Consider the following 17709-nt stretch of genomic DNA (forward strand, 5'->3'; position numbering starts at 1 on the left):
TAGGATATTTCCAAACCCAATGTACTAGTCATGTGGTATCTTGTGCATCTTGTCCTATGTCCTTGATGTTCATGAAAAGTTAACTGAAACCCACAGACTATCAATAGCCCTTTTTGTGTCCAAAGAAGCCAAGAGACCAAAATATTGATTTTAAAAGGTGTGTTTCGTCGATCCAAGATGGCGGTGAGCAGTGTGGACCGCGTTTGGAGGCTCCAGTGAACAATTCAGGGAATTGCACAGATTTCTGAGCCAGGAACACCGAGGTCCGAACATCACGGCAGCGGGAGTGCTCCACGGTTCGGAGGGACCAGGGTGCAGAGGACCTGCGTGCCCCTGCACATGGGAGGAACGTGGTTTTTCTCTGATCGGAGCAGCAGCGGCAGAGGCAGAAGCACCAGCGGCACCAGCAGCGGCGGCTGAGGTTTGCAGCTCATAGCCTTCCGGTGGAGGCGACTGGTGTGGTGGATAGTGGGAGTTGCTGCGGGAGAGGGGTCTCGGGGCAGGATTTGGGTCGCGTGGAGCCTTTGGACCCAGACTGGACTCAGCAGACAGTTCGGCCCCAGAGTCCCGGGTACTGGCCCGGCCCAGCAAGCAATTCTGCCTGAGGCACTAACTCAGCTCCAGCCACAGCTCCCCTGCTGTGGCGCAGGGTTAGTTGAGCACGCTGCTCCACACTAGGCAGCACCTCAGCTCAGCGACAGCTCCCCTGCGGTGACACAGTCTGGGCGGAGCACTTGGTTTCACCACAGGCACTAACTCAGAGCAGCTGCAGTTCTCCTGCTGCAGTTTTCCTGCTGTGGCGCAGGCCTGGCCGAGCACTGAGTTCCACCCTAGGCACCACCTCAGCTCAGTGGCAGCTCCCCAGCAGTGACACAGTCTGGGTAGAGCACTTGGTTCCACCATTGGCGCTAACTCAGAGCAGCCGCAGTTCTCCTGCTGTGGCGCAGGCCTGGCCGAGCACTGAGTTCCATCCTAGGCACCACCTCAGCTCAGCAGCAGCTCCCCTGCGGTGACACAGTCTGGGCGGAGCACTTGTTCCACCACTGGCGCTAACTCAGAGCAGCCGCAGTTCTACTGCTGTGGCGCAGGCTGGACAGAGCTCTCGGTTCCACCAGCTCTAAGACTCTGGTTGGACACAGTGTGCAGTTTGAATCCAGAATTCCTGGCTGAGATTGGTGGTCAGTTCGGGCCCTGAGTCAATAACTGACCACAGCACGCACTTTGGGCCAAAAGGCCCTAGCGGAGCTTGGTGCGTAGTCCCAGCCCAAAAATTCTGGCTGGACCCTGTGTGTATTTTGGGCCCAGAATCCCTAGCTGAGCTTGGCAGACAGTTCAGGCCCTGAGAATCTAGCTGAGTTCAGCCCGTGGTTCGGTCCCAGTGCTCCTGGCTGGACTTGGCAGGGAACACAGAAGTCTGTGGATACCTTGGCCTGACCCAATGCTCATTCAGAGACCCAGATCAATTTCAGGATCCACAGAAGAGGGGGGCTGAGGATCACTGGCTGTGAGAGACCAGAACAACAGGGCTAACCTCCTAACATCCACACCAGTGAAGCTTTGAGCTCCCAGCCTAGGGAAATCGTGAGAAAACAAGTGAATCTAACGTCAGACACCTTCCATTCAACTCTGGAAGCTACCCAACAAAAACAAAGACGGCAAGATGTCTAAAGGACAACGAAAAAGCATACGCAAAAAACCCCAAAACAACATGGCGTCTCCAGTTTCCAGCTATCCCAAAGAAAACAACCCAGAGAACTCAAATACAACGTAAATACAAGAAAATGACCTCAAATCCTTAGTAATGAGGATGATAATGGAGGAAACAAATAAAATTCGTAATCAAATGCAGGAAGACGCAGACAAACAGGTGAGAGATATAAAAGAAGCACATAGAGTGGAACTGGAAAAATTGCAGGAAAATGCAAACAACCAGATGAAAGAAATAGATAAAACGGTTCAAGTTCTGAAGACCTATAAAGAGGCAATGGAAGAAACTCAGGAATATACAAAAAATCAGATGAAAGAAATCAAAAAATCAGTTCAAGATCTGAAAATGAAAATGGATTCAATGATAAACACACAGACAGAAGAAAAACGAGAACGTGAGACCTCAGAGAAGAAGGCGAGCAACACAGAGGTGAGCTTTTCTAACAGAATCCAAGAGATGGAAGAACGAATCTCAGGTCTAGAAGATACAATCACATATATTGAATCAACCATTAAAGAAAATGCCAAATCTGGAAAACTCCTGACACAAAACATCCAAGAAATTAAGGACACCATGAAAAGAAGAAATCTGAGGATAATAGGCATTGAAGAAAGAGAAGACATCGGACTCCAGGGCCCAGAAACTATTCTCAACAAAATCATAGAAGAAACTTTCCCCAATCTAAAGAAAGAAATGCCTATAAACATACAAGAGGCCTACAGAACACCAAATAGAATTTACCAGAAAAGAAAAACTGCCCCCCACATAATAATCAAAACACAAAACTTGCAGAACAAAGAAAAAATATTAAAAGCTGCAAGGGAAAAGGGCCAAATAACATTTAATGGTAAACCTATCAGAATTACACCCGACTTCTCAGCAGAGACCATAAAAGCCAGAAGGGCCTGGACAGAGATCCTGCAAACCCTAAGAGACCACAGATGCCAGGCCAGACTACTTTACCCAGAAAAATTATCAATAACCATTGATGGAGAAAACAAAATATTTTATGACAAAAACAAATTCAAACAGTACCTATCCACAAACCCAGCTTTACAGAGGGTACTAGAAGGAAAACTCCATCCCAAAGGGTCAAGCTACAACCAAAACTACCCAGGAAATAGATAACTATCCCATGGCAAAAACACAACTACACAAAAGCTCGACTGGAAACAACATCAAAATTAAGACTCTTAACAGTCACTGATCATTAATATCTCTCAACATCAATGGCCTCAATTCTCCAATAAAAAGACACAGACAAACTGAATGGGTACATAAACAAGATCCAACATTCTTCTGCATCCAAGAAACACATCTCACCCATAATGAAAGGCATTACCTCAGGGTAAAAGGTTGGAAAAAATTATTCCAAACAAATGGTCACAAGAAGCAAGCAGGCGTAGCCATTTTAGTATCGAACAAAATAGACTTTCAACCAAAATTAATCAAAAGGGATGAGGAAGGACACTTCATACTCATCAAAGGTAAAGTCAACCAAGATGACATCACAATTCTGAACATCTATGCTCCCAATACAAGGGCACCCACATTTGTTAAAGATCTCCTAAAAAAGCTGAAACCACACATCGATCCCCACACAATAATAGTGGGAGACTTCAACACCCCACTCTCACTGAAGGATAAGTCATTGAAACAGAAACTAAGCCGAGAAATAACATCATTAACCAATGCCATGGGTCAAATGGATCTAACAGATATCTATAGAACCTTTCACCCAAACAAGAAAGAATACACCTTCTTCTCTGCACCCCATGGAACCTTCTCCAAAATTGATCACATCGTAGGTCACAAAGCAAGCCTCAATAGATACAAGAGGATTGAAATAATACCTTGTATCCTATTGGATCACCATGCTCTTAGGCTGCAATTCAACAACAACAGAAATAACAAAAAGCCTACATGTACGTGGAAACTAAACAACTCTCTGCAAAATGACACCTGGGTCAGGGAAGAAATAAAGAAAGAAATCAAGGAGTTTCTGAAATTCAATGAAAATGAAAAAACAACATACCCAAATTTGTGGGATACATTGAAAGCAGTGCTAAGAGGAAAATTCATAGCACTAAGTGCCTTTAAAAAGAAATTGGAAACATCACACATAAGCATCTTAACAACACAACTGGAAGCCCTAGAAAAAAAAAAGAAGCAGAAACACCCAAGAGGAGTAGACGCCTGGAAATAATCAAACTCAGGGCTGAAATTAACAAATTAGAAACTAAGAAAACAGTCCAAAGAATCAACAAAACCAAAAGCTGGTTCTTTAAGAAAATCAACAAGGTAGACAGACCACTAGCCAAACTAACTAAAAGGCAGAGAGACAGTATTGAAATCAACAAAATCAGAAATGAAAAGGGAGACATAACAACAGACAATGAAGAAATTCAAAGAATCATAAGATCCTACTTTGAAGGCATATACGCCACAAAATTTGAAAATCTAAGGGAAATGGACGATTTTCTTGAACAATTTCACTTGCCAAAGTTGAATGAAGAACAGATAAACAAGCTAAATAGTCCCATTTCCCCTACAGAAATAGAAGCAATCATCGATGGTCTCCCAACCAAAAAAAGCCCAGGGCCAGATGGTTTCAGTGCAGAATTCTACCAGACCTTTAAAGGCGAGCTAATACCGATACTCTTCAAGCTACTCCAAAAGATAGAAATGGATGGAAAATTACCAAATTCATTCTATGAGGCCATAGTCTCATTGATACCTAAACCTCACAAAGACTCAACAAAGAAAGAGAATTTCAGACCAATTTCTCTTATGAACATCGATGGAAAAATACTAAATAAAATACTTGCAAAACGAATACAGGAACACATCAAGGATATCATTCATCATGACCAAGTAGGCTTCATTCCAGGCATGCAGGGATGGTTTAATATACGGAAATCCATCAATGTAATCCACCATATAAACAAACTGAAAATAAAAAACCACATGATCATCTCCTTGGATGCAGAGAAAGCATTTGATAAAATTCAACACCCATTCATGTTTAAAGTTTTAGAGAGATCAGGGATACAAGGCACTTTCCTCAACATAATAAAGGCTATATACAGCAAGCCAATAGCCAAAATCAAAGTAAATGGTGAGATACTCAAGGAAATTCCTCTAAAATCGGGAACAAGGCAAGGCTGCCCACTCTCTCCATATCTCTTCAATATAGTACTCGAAGTTCTAGCCAGAGCAATAAGACAACAAAAGGAGATCAAGGGTATCCAAATGGGAAAGGAGGAAGTCAAATTATCCCTCTTTGCAGATGATATGATAGTGTACATAAGTGACCCTCAAAACTCCACCAGAGAACTCCTAAAGCTGATAAACACCTTCAGCAAATTGGCTGGATACAAAATTAACTCAAAAGAGTCTGTAGCCTTCCTATACGCAAATGACAAGCTTGCAGAGGAAGAAATTAGGAAAACCACACCCTTCACATTAGCCACAAGCAATATAAAATATCTAGGAGTTACCCTAACTAAGCAAGTGAAGGACTTGTATGAAAAAAATTTCAAAACTCTGAAGAAAGAGATTGAAGATGACCTGAGAAGATGGCATGATCTTCCTTGCTCATGGATCGGGAGAATTAACATAGTAAAAATGGCCATCCTACCAAAAGCAATCTACAGATTCAAAGCAATCCCTATCAAAATACCTACACAATTTTTAAAAGACATTGAAAGTTCAATTCTGAACTTCATATGGAAAAACAAAAAACCCAGAATAGCTAAAACAATCTTGTACAATAAAAGGTGCTCCGGAGGAATCTCCATACCTGATCTGAAACTGTACTATAAAGCAATAGTAATTAAAACAGCATGGTACTGGCACAGCAACAGGCTGGTTGATCAGTGGAATCGAATCGAAGACCCAGATATGAATCCACACACATATGGTCACTTGATTTTTGACAAAGAAGCCAAATCCATTCAATGGAAAAGGATAGCATCTTCAACAAATGGTGCTGGTCTAACTGGAGGTCTATGTGTAAAAAAAATGAAACTGGACCCATATTTGTCACCTTGCACAAAACTCAAGTCCAAGTGAATTAAAGACCTCAACATAAAACCAGAGACACTAACCCACTTAGAAGAAAAAGTGGGAAAGAGCCTGGAACATGTTGGCACAGGAGACAACTTCCTGAACAGAACACCAACGGCCCAGGCCTTAATGTCAACCATTAATAAATGGGACCTCATGAGGCTGAGAAGCTTCTGTAAGGCAGGAGACACTGTCAAGAGAACAAAGCGACAGCCTACAGACTGGGAAAAAATTTTCACCAACCCTACATCTGACAAAGGTCTAATATCCAAAATATATAAAGAACTCAAGAAATTAAACACCACCAAACCGAATAACCCAATTGAGAAATGGGGCTTGGAACTAAACAGAGAATTCTCAACAGAGGAGTATCAAATGGCTGAGAAACACTTAAAGAAATGCTCAACCTCCTTAGTCATCAGGGAAATGCAAATCAAAACAACTCTGAGATTCCATCTTACACCCATCAGAATGGCTAAGATCAAAAACTCAAGCGACACCACATGCTGGTGAGGATGTGAGGAGAGAGGAACACTCCTTCATTGCTGGTGGGAATGCAAACTAGTACAGCCACTTTGGAAATCTATCTGGTGCTATCTCAGAAAAATGGGAATAGGGCTTCCTCAAGACCCAGCTATCCCACTCCTTGGAATATACCCAGAAAATGCCCTACCACATAACAGGGACATATGCTCAACCATGTTCATAGCTGCTCTATACATAATAGCCAGAACATGGAAACAGCCTAAGTGTCCCTCAGTAGAAGAGTGGATAAAGAAACTGTGGTACATATACACTATGGAATACTACTCAGCTATTAAAAACAAGGAATTCCCAAAATTTGTGGATAAATGGATTGAACTAGAAATGATCATAATGAGTGAGTTAACCCAGAAGCAGAAAGAATCAAATGGTATATACTCACTTATATCTGCATACTAGCCCAAGGGGCATGTCCCACGAAAGCCTTCACTTACCAGGAAACTGGGACACAGGGGAAGGCATCCTATTGGGACTCTAAATGAGAGACGCATGGGAGAATAGCAAAATAAAAGAATACAGATGGTCCTAGAAATCTACAAGTAGAACAATATGATAGGCAGATTTGGGCCCAGGGGTCCAGCTCAAACTAAGGCACCAGCCAAGGACAATACAGGAGGTAAACTTTAAACCCCTTCCCAGATCTAGCCAATGGTCAGAATATTCTCCACAGTTGAGTGGAGAGTGTGATATGACTTTCTCACGTACTCTGGTGCCTCACATTTGACCATGTCCCCTGGAGGGGGAGACCTGGTGGCACTCAGAGGAAGGACAGCAAGTAGCCAAGAAGAGACTTGATACCCTATGAGAATATATAGGGGGACGTAATCCCCCTCAGGAACAGTCATAGGGGAGGAGAATAATGGGAAAATGGGGTGGGGGAAGGAATGGGAGGATACAAGGGATGGGATAAACATTGAGATGTAACAAGAATAAATTAATTTAAAAAAAAGTTGCAAAATAAATAAATAAATAAAAAATAAAAGGTGTGTTTATTTCTGTGAATCCTTCCTAAACCTTTTTATCCAATATGTAAATACCAGACAAACCCAGATGAGAAACACTGAGAATAGTGTCTGGAAAAATATTCTTCTAACACTCAGAGCTTGATGAACAAGTGGAGGACATACGGTGAGTGAGCATCACAAATTCCACAGATGGCTGTCTCCATAATGGGGAGACCTGCCTCCACCACTTCACTCACAATGTAAAGAAATGGAGAAATGCTCTACAGTCTCCTGGGCTGTGTGGTGATTAACACGTTAAGGCATAGGGCTCCCCATGTTCATGCCTGACCTCCTCCACATTTCTTGCCATCACCTTATCTTGCTTATTTTTATGTCAGTTAATATAACTCTCAAGTCTTGTTGGATGCTATAGCATTTTTTAAAAATTATGTGATAGTTGAAATCTCATCTCTCATTAATATAAACTCATAATTAGGATCTTAGGTTTCTATGTGCTACAACCTAAGGAGAGAGAGAGAGAGAGAGAGAGAGAGAGAGAGAGAGAGAGAGAGAGAGAGAGAATGAAAGATAGACTGGCATAAATCAGGAGGTACAAAGATGAGTATCAAGGTCTGCTGTCTCTGGGTAATGAGCCGAACATCTGAATCTAGTCAGATGGAACCCACAGCAGACACTTGGGTCTACTCTAATATAAACATTTGAAATCACAGGTCCTAAATGTTACTGAGGTGTTTCTTCACAATTTATTTTCACAAGTAGTGGTAAAAACAAAAGACTCCCACTGATGACGAGAAAAAGAATTTTAGTTCATTAAGCAGGATTTCAGATCAATAAAAGGCCAAGTGCCACCCCATAAATTCTCTTCTGGAACGTACAGAGATAAACAGGGGCGTGTATGAGAGGGTGCCCTGTTCAGCCAGCACTGAATGAATGCAGCCACATTAAGTATAAACAGCGCCATGTTTTGTTTACAAGGCCTCCGCAGTGTGGGTCTGGATTTTGAACCAGACAGAAGCAGAAAGTGCTTCTTAATATTTCTCAGAAGATGCTCTAAGAAGAACAAAATCTCAGTCACCTGAAAGTGAATCTGGAAAGTTGCCCTATACTTCCTTTTATCCTCTCAGAAACCTCCCCCAATGCAAAGCAGCCTTCAGCCTCAGCCTGAAAGCCCAGGCCTAGTTGAGAAGCCCATGTCCTTCTCACTGGAGCCTCCATCAGAGCATGGCTGTCCTGGTGCTGCTCCTCTGCCTGGTGACCTTTCCAAGCTGTAAGTGTTTCAGGGCATCAGGAGAGGGACCTGGGCATGTCATCTATGGGATGTGTGATTGATGGTGATGTTCTTTTCCCAGGTGCCCTGTCCCAGGTGCAGCTGAAAGAGTCAGGACCTGACCTGGTGCAGCCCTCACAGACCCTGTCTCTCACCTGCACTGTCTCAGGGTTCTCATTAACCAGCTATCATGTACACTGGGTCCGCCAGCCTCCAGGAAAGGGTCTGGAGTGGATGGGAGTAATATGGGCTGGTGGCGGCACAAACTATAATTCAGCTCTCAAATCCCGACTCAGCATCAGCAGAGACACCTCCAAGAGCCAGGTCTTCTTGAAACTGAACAGTCTGCAGGCTGAGGACACAGCCATGTACTACTGTGCCAGAGACACAGTGAGGGAACTTCATAGTGAGCCTGTACTAAAAACTTACTACACTGATGCTTAAACCAGCAGGGGGTGCTGAAGCCAAGCCAGGACTTTCTACATCATTCCATTTAGGAAATTCAAGGCTATGTTGCAGGAACATATAATTTAATGCTAGGAAAAATAGTTTGTTTCCCAGGCAATGCAATCCTCTAGAGATCCTCTCCACTATCATACTCTACAAAACTTGATTTCTGTTGACACACTAGAAGAATTTATTTACCCAGAAATGATGGAAGCTATTCATTTACTTCTTGTTAACAGACTAAAGGTTATATAATTTATTATGTTCCATATAAATGCATATATATGTGACATTTATATCCACATGTATGGAACATATAAATCATATGTAATTATACATTGTGCATGTGTAGAATTATATAATTCTATATCATGCATAATTATAGATTCATATTTTAGTTAGACCAGTGCCATTTATTACAGATACTCCCTCTTCTCCACTGTATGATTTTGGCTTCTTTGTCAAAAATCAAGTGTACATAGCTGTGTGGCTTTATTTCTGGGTCTTCAATTCAATTCCATTCATGCACCTGGCTGTGTCTATGCCAGTAGGGTGATGTTTATGTTACTGTAGCTCTATAGTGCAGCTTGAAATCAGGGATGGAAATACCTTCAAAAGGTCTTTTGTTGTACAGATTTGCATTAGCTATTAGGGGGGTTTTTTGTTTTGTTTTCCAATAAGGAAGTGAGAATTATTCTTTCAAGATCTGTAATGAATTGTGTTGGAATTTTGATAAGCATTGCATTGAATCTGTAGAGTACTTTTGGGAAGTTGGCCACCTGTTAGAAGAAAAAATGGGAAAGAGCCTTGAGCTCATTGGCACAGGAGACAACTTCCTGAACAGAACACCAATAGTTCAGGTTCTAAGATAAATAATTAATAAATGGGACCCCGGGATCCAAGATGGCGGCGAGCAGTGTGGACCACGTTTGGAGGCTCCAGTGAACAATTCAGGGGATTGCACAGATTTCTGAGCCAGGAACACCGAGGTCCGAACATCAAAGCAGCGGGAGTGCTCCACGGTTCGGAGGGACCAGGGTGCGGAGGACCTTCGTGCCCCTGCACAAAAAAGGAGCGTGGATTATCTCTGATCAGAGCGGCAGCGGCAGAGGCAGCAGCACCAGCAGCACCAGCAGTGGTGGCTGAGGTTTGCAGCTCATAGCCTTCCGGTGGAGGCGATTGTTGTGGTGGATAGTGGGAGTTGCTGCGGGAGAGGGGACTTGGGGCAGGATTTGGGTCGCGTGGAGCCTTCGGACCCAGACTGGACTCGGCAGACAGTTCAGCCCCAGAGTCCCGGGTACTGGCCCAGCCCAACGTGCAATTATGCCCGAGGCACTAACTCAGCTTTGGCCACAACTCCCCTGCTGTGGCGCAAGCTTAGTGGAGTGCGCAGCTCCACACTAGGCAGCACCTCAGCTCAGCGGCAGTTCCCCTGCGGTGACACTGTCTGGGCGGAGCACTTGGATCCACCACCGGCGCTAACTCAGAACAGCCGCAGTTCTCCTGCTGTGGCGCAGGCTTGGCAAAGCACTCGGTTCCACCCTAGGCACCACCTCAGCTCCGCGGCAGCTCCCCTGCAGTGACACAGTCTGGACGGAGCACTTGGTTCCACCACTGGCGCTAACTCAGAGCAGCCGCAGTTCTACTGCTGTGGCGCAGGCTGGACAGAGCTCTCGGTTCCACCAGCTCTAAGACTCTGGTTGGACACAGTGTGCACTTTGAATCCAGAATTCCTGGCTGAGATTGGTGGACAGTTCGGGCCCTGAGTCAATAACTGACCACAGCACGAACTTTGGGCCAAAAGGCCCTAGCGGAGGTTGGTGCGTAGTCCCAGCCCAAAAATTCTGGTTGGACCCTGTGTGCATTTTGGGCCCAGAATCCCTAGCTGATCTCGGCAGACGGTTCAGGCCCTGAGAATCTAGCTGAGTTCAGCCCATGGTTCGGGCCCAGTGTTCCTGGCTGGACTTGGCAGGGAGCACAGAAGGGTGTGGATACCTTGGCATGACACAACGCTCAATCAGAGACCCAGAACAATTGCAGGATCCACAGCACAGGGGGGTTAAGATCACTGGCTGTGAAAGACCAGAACAACAGGGCTAACCCCCTAACATCGACACCAGTGAAGCTTTGAGCTCGCAGCCTAGAGAAATCGTGAGAAAACCAGTGAATCTATTATCAGACTCTCTCCATCCAACTCTGGAAGCTACACAACAAAAACAAAGACGACAAGATGTCTAAAGGACAACGAAAAAGCATACGCAAAAAACCCCAAAACAACATGACGTCTCCAATTTCCAGCTAACCCAATGAAAACCACCCAGAGAATTCAAATAAAACGGAAATACAAGAAAATGACCTCCAAACCTTAGTAATGAGGATGATAATGGAGGAAACAAATAAAATTCATAATCAAATGCAGGAAGACGCAGACAAACAGGTGAGAGATATAAAAGAAGCACATAGAGTGGAACTGGAAAAGTTGCAGGAAAATGCAAACAACCAGATGAAAGAAATAAATAAAACGGTTCAAGCTCTGAAGACCTATAAAGAGGCAATGGAAGAAACTCAGGAATATACAAAAAATCAGATGAAAGAAATAAAAAAATCAGTTCAAGATATGAAAATGAAAATGGATTCAATGATAAACACACAGACAGAAGAAAAACGAGAACGTGAGACCTCAGAGAAGAAGGCGAGCAACACAGAGGTGAGCTTTTCTAACAGAATCCAAGAGACAGAAGAACGAATCTCAGGTGTAGAAGATACAATCACAGGTATTGAATCAACCATTAAAGAAAATGCCAAATCTGGAAAACTCCTGACACAAAACATCCAAGAAATTAAGGACACCATGAAAAGAAGAAATCTGAGGATACTACGCATTGAAGAAAGAGAAGACATCAGACTCCAGGGCACAGAAACTATTCTCAACAAAATCATAGAAGAAAATTTCCCCAATCTAAGAAAGAAATACCTATAAACATACAAGAGGCATACAGAACACTAAATATAATTGACCAGAAAAGAAAAACTGCCCACCACATAATAATCAAAACACAAAACTTGCAGAACAAAGAAAAAATATTAAAAGCTGCAAGAAAATAGGGCCAAATAATATTTAATGGTAAGCCTATCAGATTTACACCTGACTTCTCAGCAGAGAACATAAAAGCCAGAAGGGCCTGAACAGATATCCTGCAAACCCTAAGAGACCACAGATGCCAGGCCAGACTATTTACCCAGCAAAACTATCAATAACCATTGATGGAGAAAACAAAATATTCCAGGACAAAAACAAATGCAAACAGTACCTATCCACAAATCCAGCTTTACAGAAGGTACTAGAAGGAAAACTCCATCCCAAAGGGTCAAGCTACAACCAAAACTACCCAGGAAATAGATAACTATCCCAAGGCAAAAACACACCTACACAAACGCTCGACTAGAGACAACATCAAAATTAAGACTCTTAACAGTCACTTGTCATTAATATATCTCAACATCAATGGCCTCAATTCTCCAATAAAAAGACACAGACTGACTGAATGGGTACATAAACAAGATCCAACATTCTTCTGCATCCAAGAAACACATCTCACCCATAATGAAAGGCATTACCTCAGGGTAAAAGGTTGGAAAAAATATTCCAAACAAATGGTCACAAGAAGCAAGCAGGCGTAGCCATTTTAGTATCGAACAAAATAGACTTTCAACCAAAATTAATCAAAAGGGATGAGGAAGGACACTTTATACTCATCAAAGGTAAAGTCAACCAAGATGACATCACAATTCTGAACATCTATGCTCCCAATACAAGGGCACCCACATTTGTAAAAGATCTCCTAAAAAAGCTGAAACCACACATCGATCCCCACACAATAATAGTGGGAGACTTCAACACCCCACTCTCACTGAAGGATAAGTCATTGAAACAGAAACTCAGCCGAGAAATAACATCATTAACCAATGCCATGGGTCAAATGAATCTAGCAGTTATCTATAGAACCTTTCACCCAAACAAGAAAGAAAACACCTTCTTCTCTGCACCCCATGGAACCTTCTCTAAAATTGATCACATAGTAGGTCACAAAGTAAGCCTCAATAGATACAAGAGGATTGAAGTAATACCTTGTATCCTATCAGATCACCATGCTCTTAGGCTGCAATTCAACAACAACAACAGAAATAACAAAAAGCCTACACGTACGTGGAAACTAAACAACTCTCTGCTAAATGACACCTGGGTCAGGGAAGAAATAAAGAAAGAAATCAAGGAGTTTCTGAAATTCAATGAAAATGAAGAAACAACATACCCAAATTTTGGAATACATTGAAAGCAGTGCTAAGAGGAAAATTCATAGCACTAAGTTCCTTTAAAAAGAAATTGGAAACATCACACATAAGCATCTTAACAACACAACTGGAAGCCCTAGAAAAAAAAGAAGCAGAAACACCCAAGAGGAGTAGATGCCTGGAAATACTCAAACTCAGGATTGAAATTAACAAATTAGAAACTAAGAAAACAGTCCAAAGAATCAACAAAACCAAAAGCTGGTTCTTTGAGAAAATCAACAAGATAGACAGACCATTAGCCAAACTAACTAAAAGACAGAGAGACAGTATTGAAATCAACAAAATCAGAAATGAAAAGGGAGACATAACAACAGACACTGAAGAAATTCAAAGAATCATAAGATCTTACTTTGAAGGCATATACGCCACAAAATTTGAAAATCTAAGGGAAATGGACGATTTTCTTGATCAATTTCACTTGCCAAAGTTGAATGAAGAACAGATAAACAAGCTAAATAGTCCCGTTTCCCCTACAGAAATAGAAGCAATCATCGATGGTCTCCCAACCAAAAAAAGCGCAGGGTCAGATGGTTTCAGTGCAGAATTCTACCAGTCCTTCAAGTGCAAGCTAATACCAATACTCTTCAAGCTACTCCAAAAGATAGAAATGGATGGAAAATTACCAATTCATTCTATGAGGCCATAGTCTCATTGATACCTAAACCTCACAAAGACTCAACAAAGAAAGAGAATTTCAGACCAATTTCTCTTATGAACATCGATGGAAAAATACTAAATAAAATACTTGCAAAACGAATACAGGAACACATCAAAGATATCATTCATCATGACCAAGTAGGCTTCATTCCAGGCATGCAGGGATGGTTTAATATACGGAAATCCATCCATGTAATCCACCATATAAACAAACTGAAAATAAAAAGCCACATGATCATCTCCTTGGATGCAGAGAAAGCATTTGATAAAATTCAACACCCATTCATGTTTAAAGTTTTAGAGAGATCGGGGATACAAGGCACTTTCCTCAACATAATAAAGGCTATATACAGCAAGCCAATAGCCAAAATCAAAGTAAATGGTGAGATACTCAAGGAAATTCCTCTAAAATTGGGAACAAGGCAAGGCTGCCCACTCTCTCCATATCTCTTCAATATAGTACTCAAAGTTCTAGCCAGAGCAATAAGAAAACGAAAGGAGATCAAGGGTATCCAAATGGGAAAGGAGGAAGTCAAATTATTCCTATTGGCAGATGATATGATAGTGTACATAGGTGACCCTCAAAATTCCACCAGAGAACTCCTAAAGCTGATAAACACCTTCAGCAAATTGGCTGGATACAAAATTAACTCAAAAAAGTCTGTAGCCTTCCCATACACAAATGACAAGTTTGCAGAGGAAGAAATTAGGAAAACCACACCCTTCACATTAGCCACAAGCAATATAAAATATCTAGGAGTTACCCTAACTAAGCAAGTGAAGGACTTGTATGAAAAAAATTTCAAAACTCTGAAGAAAGAGATTGAAGATGACCTGAGAAGATGGCATGATCTTCCTTGCTCATGGATCGGGAGAATTAACATAGTAAAAATGGCCATCCTACCAAAAGCAATCCACAGATTCAAAGCAATCCCTATCAAAATACCTACACAATTTTTAAAGACATTGAAAGTTCAATTCTGAACTTCATATGGAAAAACATAAAATCCAGAATAGCTAAAACAATCTTGTACAATAAAAGGTGCTCCGGAGGAATCTCCATACCTGATTTCAAACTGTACTATAAAGCAATAGTAATTAAAACAGCATGGTACCGACACAGCAACAGGCTGGTTGATCAGTGGAATCGAATCGAAGACCCAGATATGAATCCACACACATATGGTCACTTGATTTTTGACAAAGAAGCCAAATCCATTCAATGGAAAAGGATAGCATCTTCAACAAATTGTGCTGGTCTAACTGGAGGTCTATGTGTAAAAAAATGAAACTGGACCCATATTTGTCACCTTGCACAAAACTCAAATCGAAGTGGATTAAAGACCTCAACATAAAACCAGAGACACTAACCCACTTAGAGGAAAAAGTGGGAAAGAGCCTGGAACATATTGGCACAGGAGACAACTTTCTGAACAGAACACCAACGGCCCAGTCCTTAATGTCAACCATTAATAAACGGGACCTCATGAGGCTGAGAAGCTTCTGTAAGGCAGGAGACACTGTCAAAAGAACAAAGTGACAGCCTACAGACTGGGAAAAATCTTCACCAACCCTACATCTGACAAAGGTCTAATATCCAAAATATATAAAGAACTCAAGAAATTAAACACCACCAAACCGAATAACCCAATTGAGAAATGGGGCTTGGAACTAAACAGAGAATTCTCAACAGAGGAGTATCAAATGGCTGAGAAACACTTAAAAAATGCTCAACCTCCTTAGTCATCAGGGAAATGCAAATCAAAACAACTCTGAGATTCCATCTTACACCCATCAGAATTGCTAAGACCAAAAATTCAAGTGACACCACATGCTGGTGAGGATGTGGGGAGAGAGGAACACTCCTTCATGGCTGGTGGGAATGCAAACTAGTACAGCCACTTTGGAAATCTATCTGGTGCTATCTCAGAAAAATGGGAATAGGGCTTCCTCAAGACCCAGCTATTCCACTCCTTGGAATATACTCAGAAGATTCTCCAGCACACAACAAAAAAATTTGCTCAACCATGTTCATAGCAGCCTTATTCATAATAGCCAGAACATGGAAACAGCCTAAGTGTCTCTCAGTAGAAGAGTGGATAAAGAAACTGTGGTACATATACACTATGGAATACTACTCAGCTATTAAAAACAAGGAATTCCCGAAATTTGTGGATAAATGGATTGAGCTAGAAATGATCATAATGAGTGAGTTAACTCAGAAACAGAAAGAATCAAATGGTATATACTCACTTATATCTGCATACTAGACCAAGGGGCATGTCCCACGAAAGCCTTCACTTACCAGGAAACTGGGATAGAGGGGAGGGCATCCTATTGGGACTCTTAATGAGAGACGCATGGGAGAATAGCAAAATAAAAGGATACAGAGGGTCCTAGAAATCTACAAGTAGAACAATATGATAGGCAGATTTGGGCCCAGGGGTCCCGCTCAAACTAAGGCACCAGCCAAGGACAATACAGGTGGTAAACTTTAAACCCCTACCAGATCTAGCCAATGGTCAGAATATTCTCCACAGTTGAGTGGAGAGTGTGATATGACTTTCTCACGTACTATGGTGCCTCACATTTGACCATGTCCGGTGGAGGGGGAGACCTGTTGTCACTCAGAGGAAGGACAGCAGGTAACCAAGAAGAGACTTAATACCCTATGAGCATATACAGAGGGAGGTAATCCCCCTCAGGAACAGGCATAGGGGAGGGGAATAATAGGAAAATGGGGGCGGGGGAGGGAGAAATGGGAGGATACAAGGGATGGGATAAACATTGAGATGTAACAATAATAAATTAATAAAAAAAAGTGAATACAAAAAAACAGATTTTCACTTGCTTGCTTAGAGTTAGATCAAGATATTTTATATTACTTGTGGCTATTGTGAAGGGTGGAGTTTCCCTAACTTTCTTTTCATCCCTTTTATCATTTGTATACAGCAGGGCTACTGTCTTTTTTCGGTTGCTTTTTTATACACCAGCTTTGCTTAAGCTGTTTATCAACTGCAGCAGTTCCTTGGTAGACTTTTTAGGGCCACATATGTATACTATCATGTCATCCACAAATATAGTGATAGTTTGACTTCTTCCTCTCCTATTCATATCCCTCTTGATCTTCTTTCTCTAGCTAGGGCTTTAAGTACTATATTGAAAAGATATGGAGACAGTAGACAGCCTTATTTTGTCCCTAATTGAAGTTGAACTGACTTTTCTCTCCATTTCATTTTATGTTGACTATAGACTTACTGCATATAGTCTTTATTTTTTTGAGGTGTGTGCCTTGTATCCCTATTCTCTCCAAGACTTTACACATGAATGGGTGTTGGATTGTGTCAAATGCTTTTTTGGCATCGAAGGAGATGATTGTGTGGGCTTTTTTTTCCAGTTTGTTTATATGGTGGATTACATTGAAATAATTGTGCATATAGAACCACATTTGCATGCCTGAAATGAAGCCTTCTTGGTCATGGTGGATGATATTTTTCATGTGTTCTTGTATTTGGTTTGTGAGTAACTTATTGAATATAATTGCATCAATGTTCATAAAAGAAATAGGTCTGACATACTCTTTCTTTGTGGAGTCTTTCTGTGGTTTAGGTATCAAGGTGACTGTTGCCTCATAGAATGAGTGTGATAAAGTTCTTTCTGTTTCTATTTTGTGGGACAGTTTGAAGAGAATGGGTATTAGC

At 41.8% G+C, this 17709-nt stretch overlaps 1 gene segment (V, D, J or C); it reads left to right on the plus strand.

Annotated features, from left to right (window-relative positions):
• The first annotated feature begins 8445 nt into the window (after positions 1–8445).
• LOC127186524 (Ig heavy chain V region PJ14-like) lies at positions 8446–8995 on the plus strand. The segment is given in 2 exon segments: positions 8446–8551; positions 8634–8995. Coding segments are annotated over 2 exon segments (408 nt in total).
• The last annotated feature ends 8714 nt before the right edge of the window (positions 8996–17709 follow it).

Source organism: Acomys russatus, unplaced genomic scaffold (assembly GCF_903995435.1).
Source record: "Acomys russatus unplaced genomic scaffold, mAcoRus1.1, whole genome shotgun sequence".
NCBI lineage: Eukaryota > Metazoa > Chordata > Mammalia > Rodentia > Muridae > Acomys > Acomys russatus.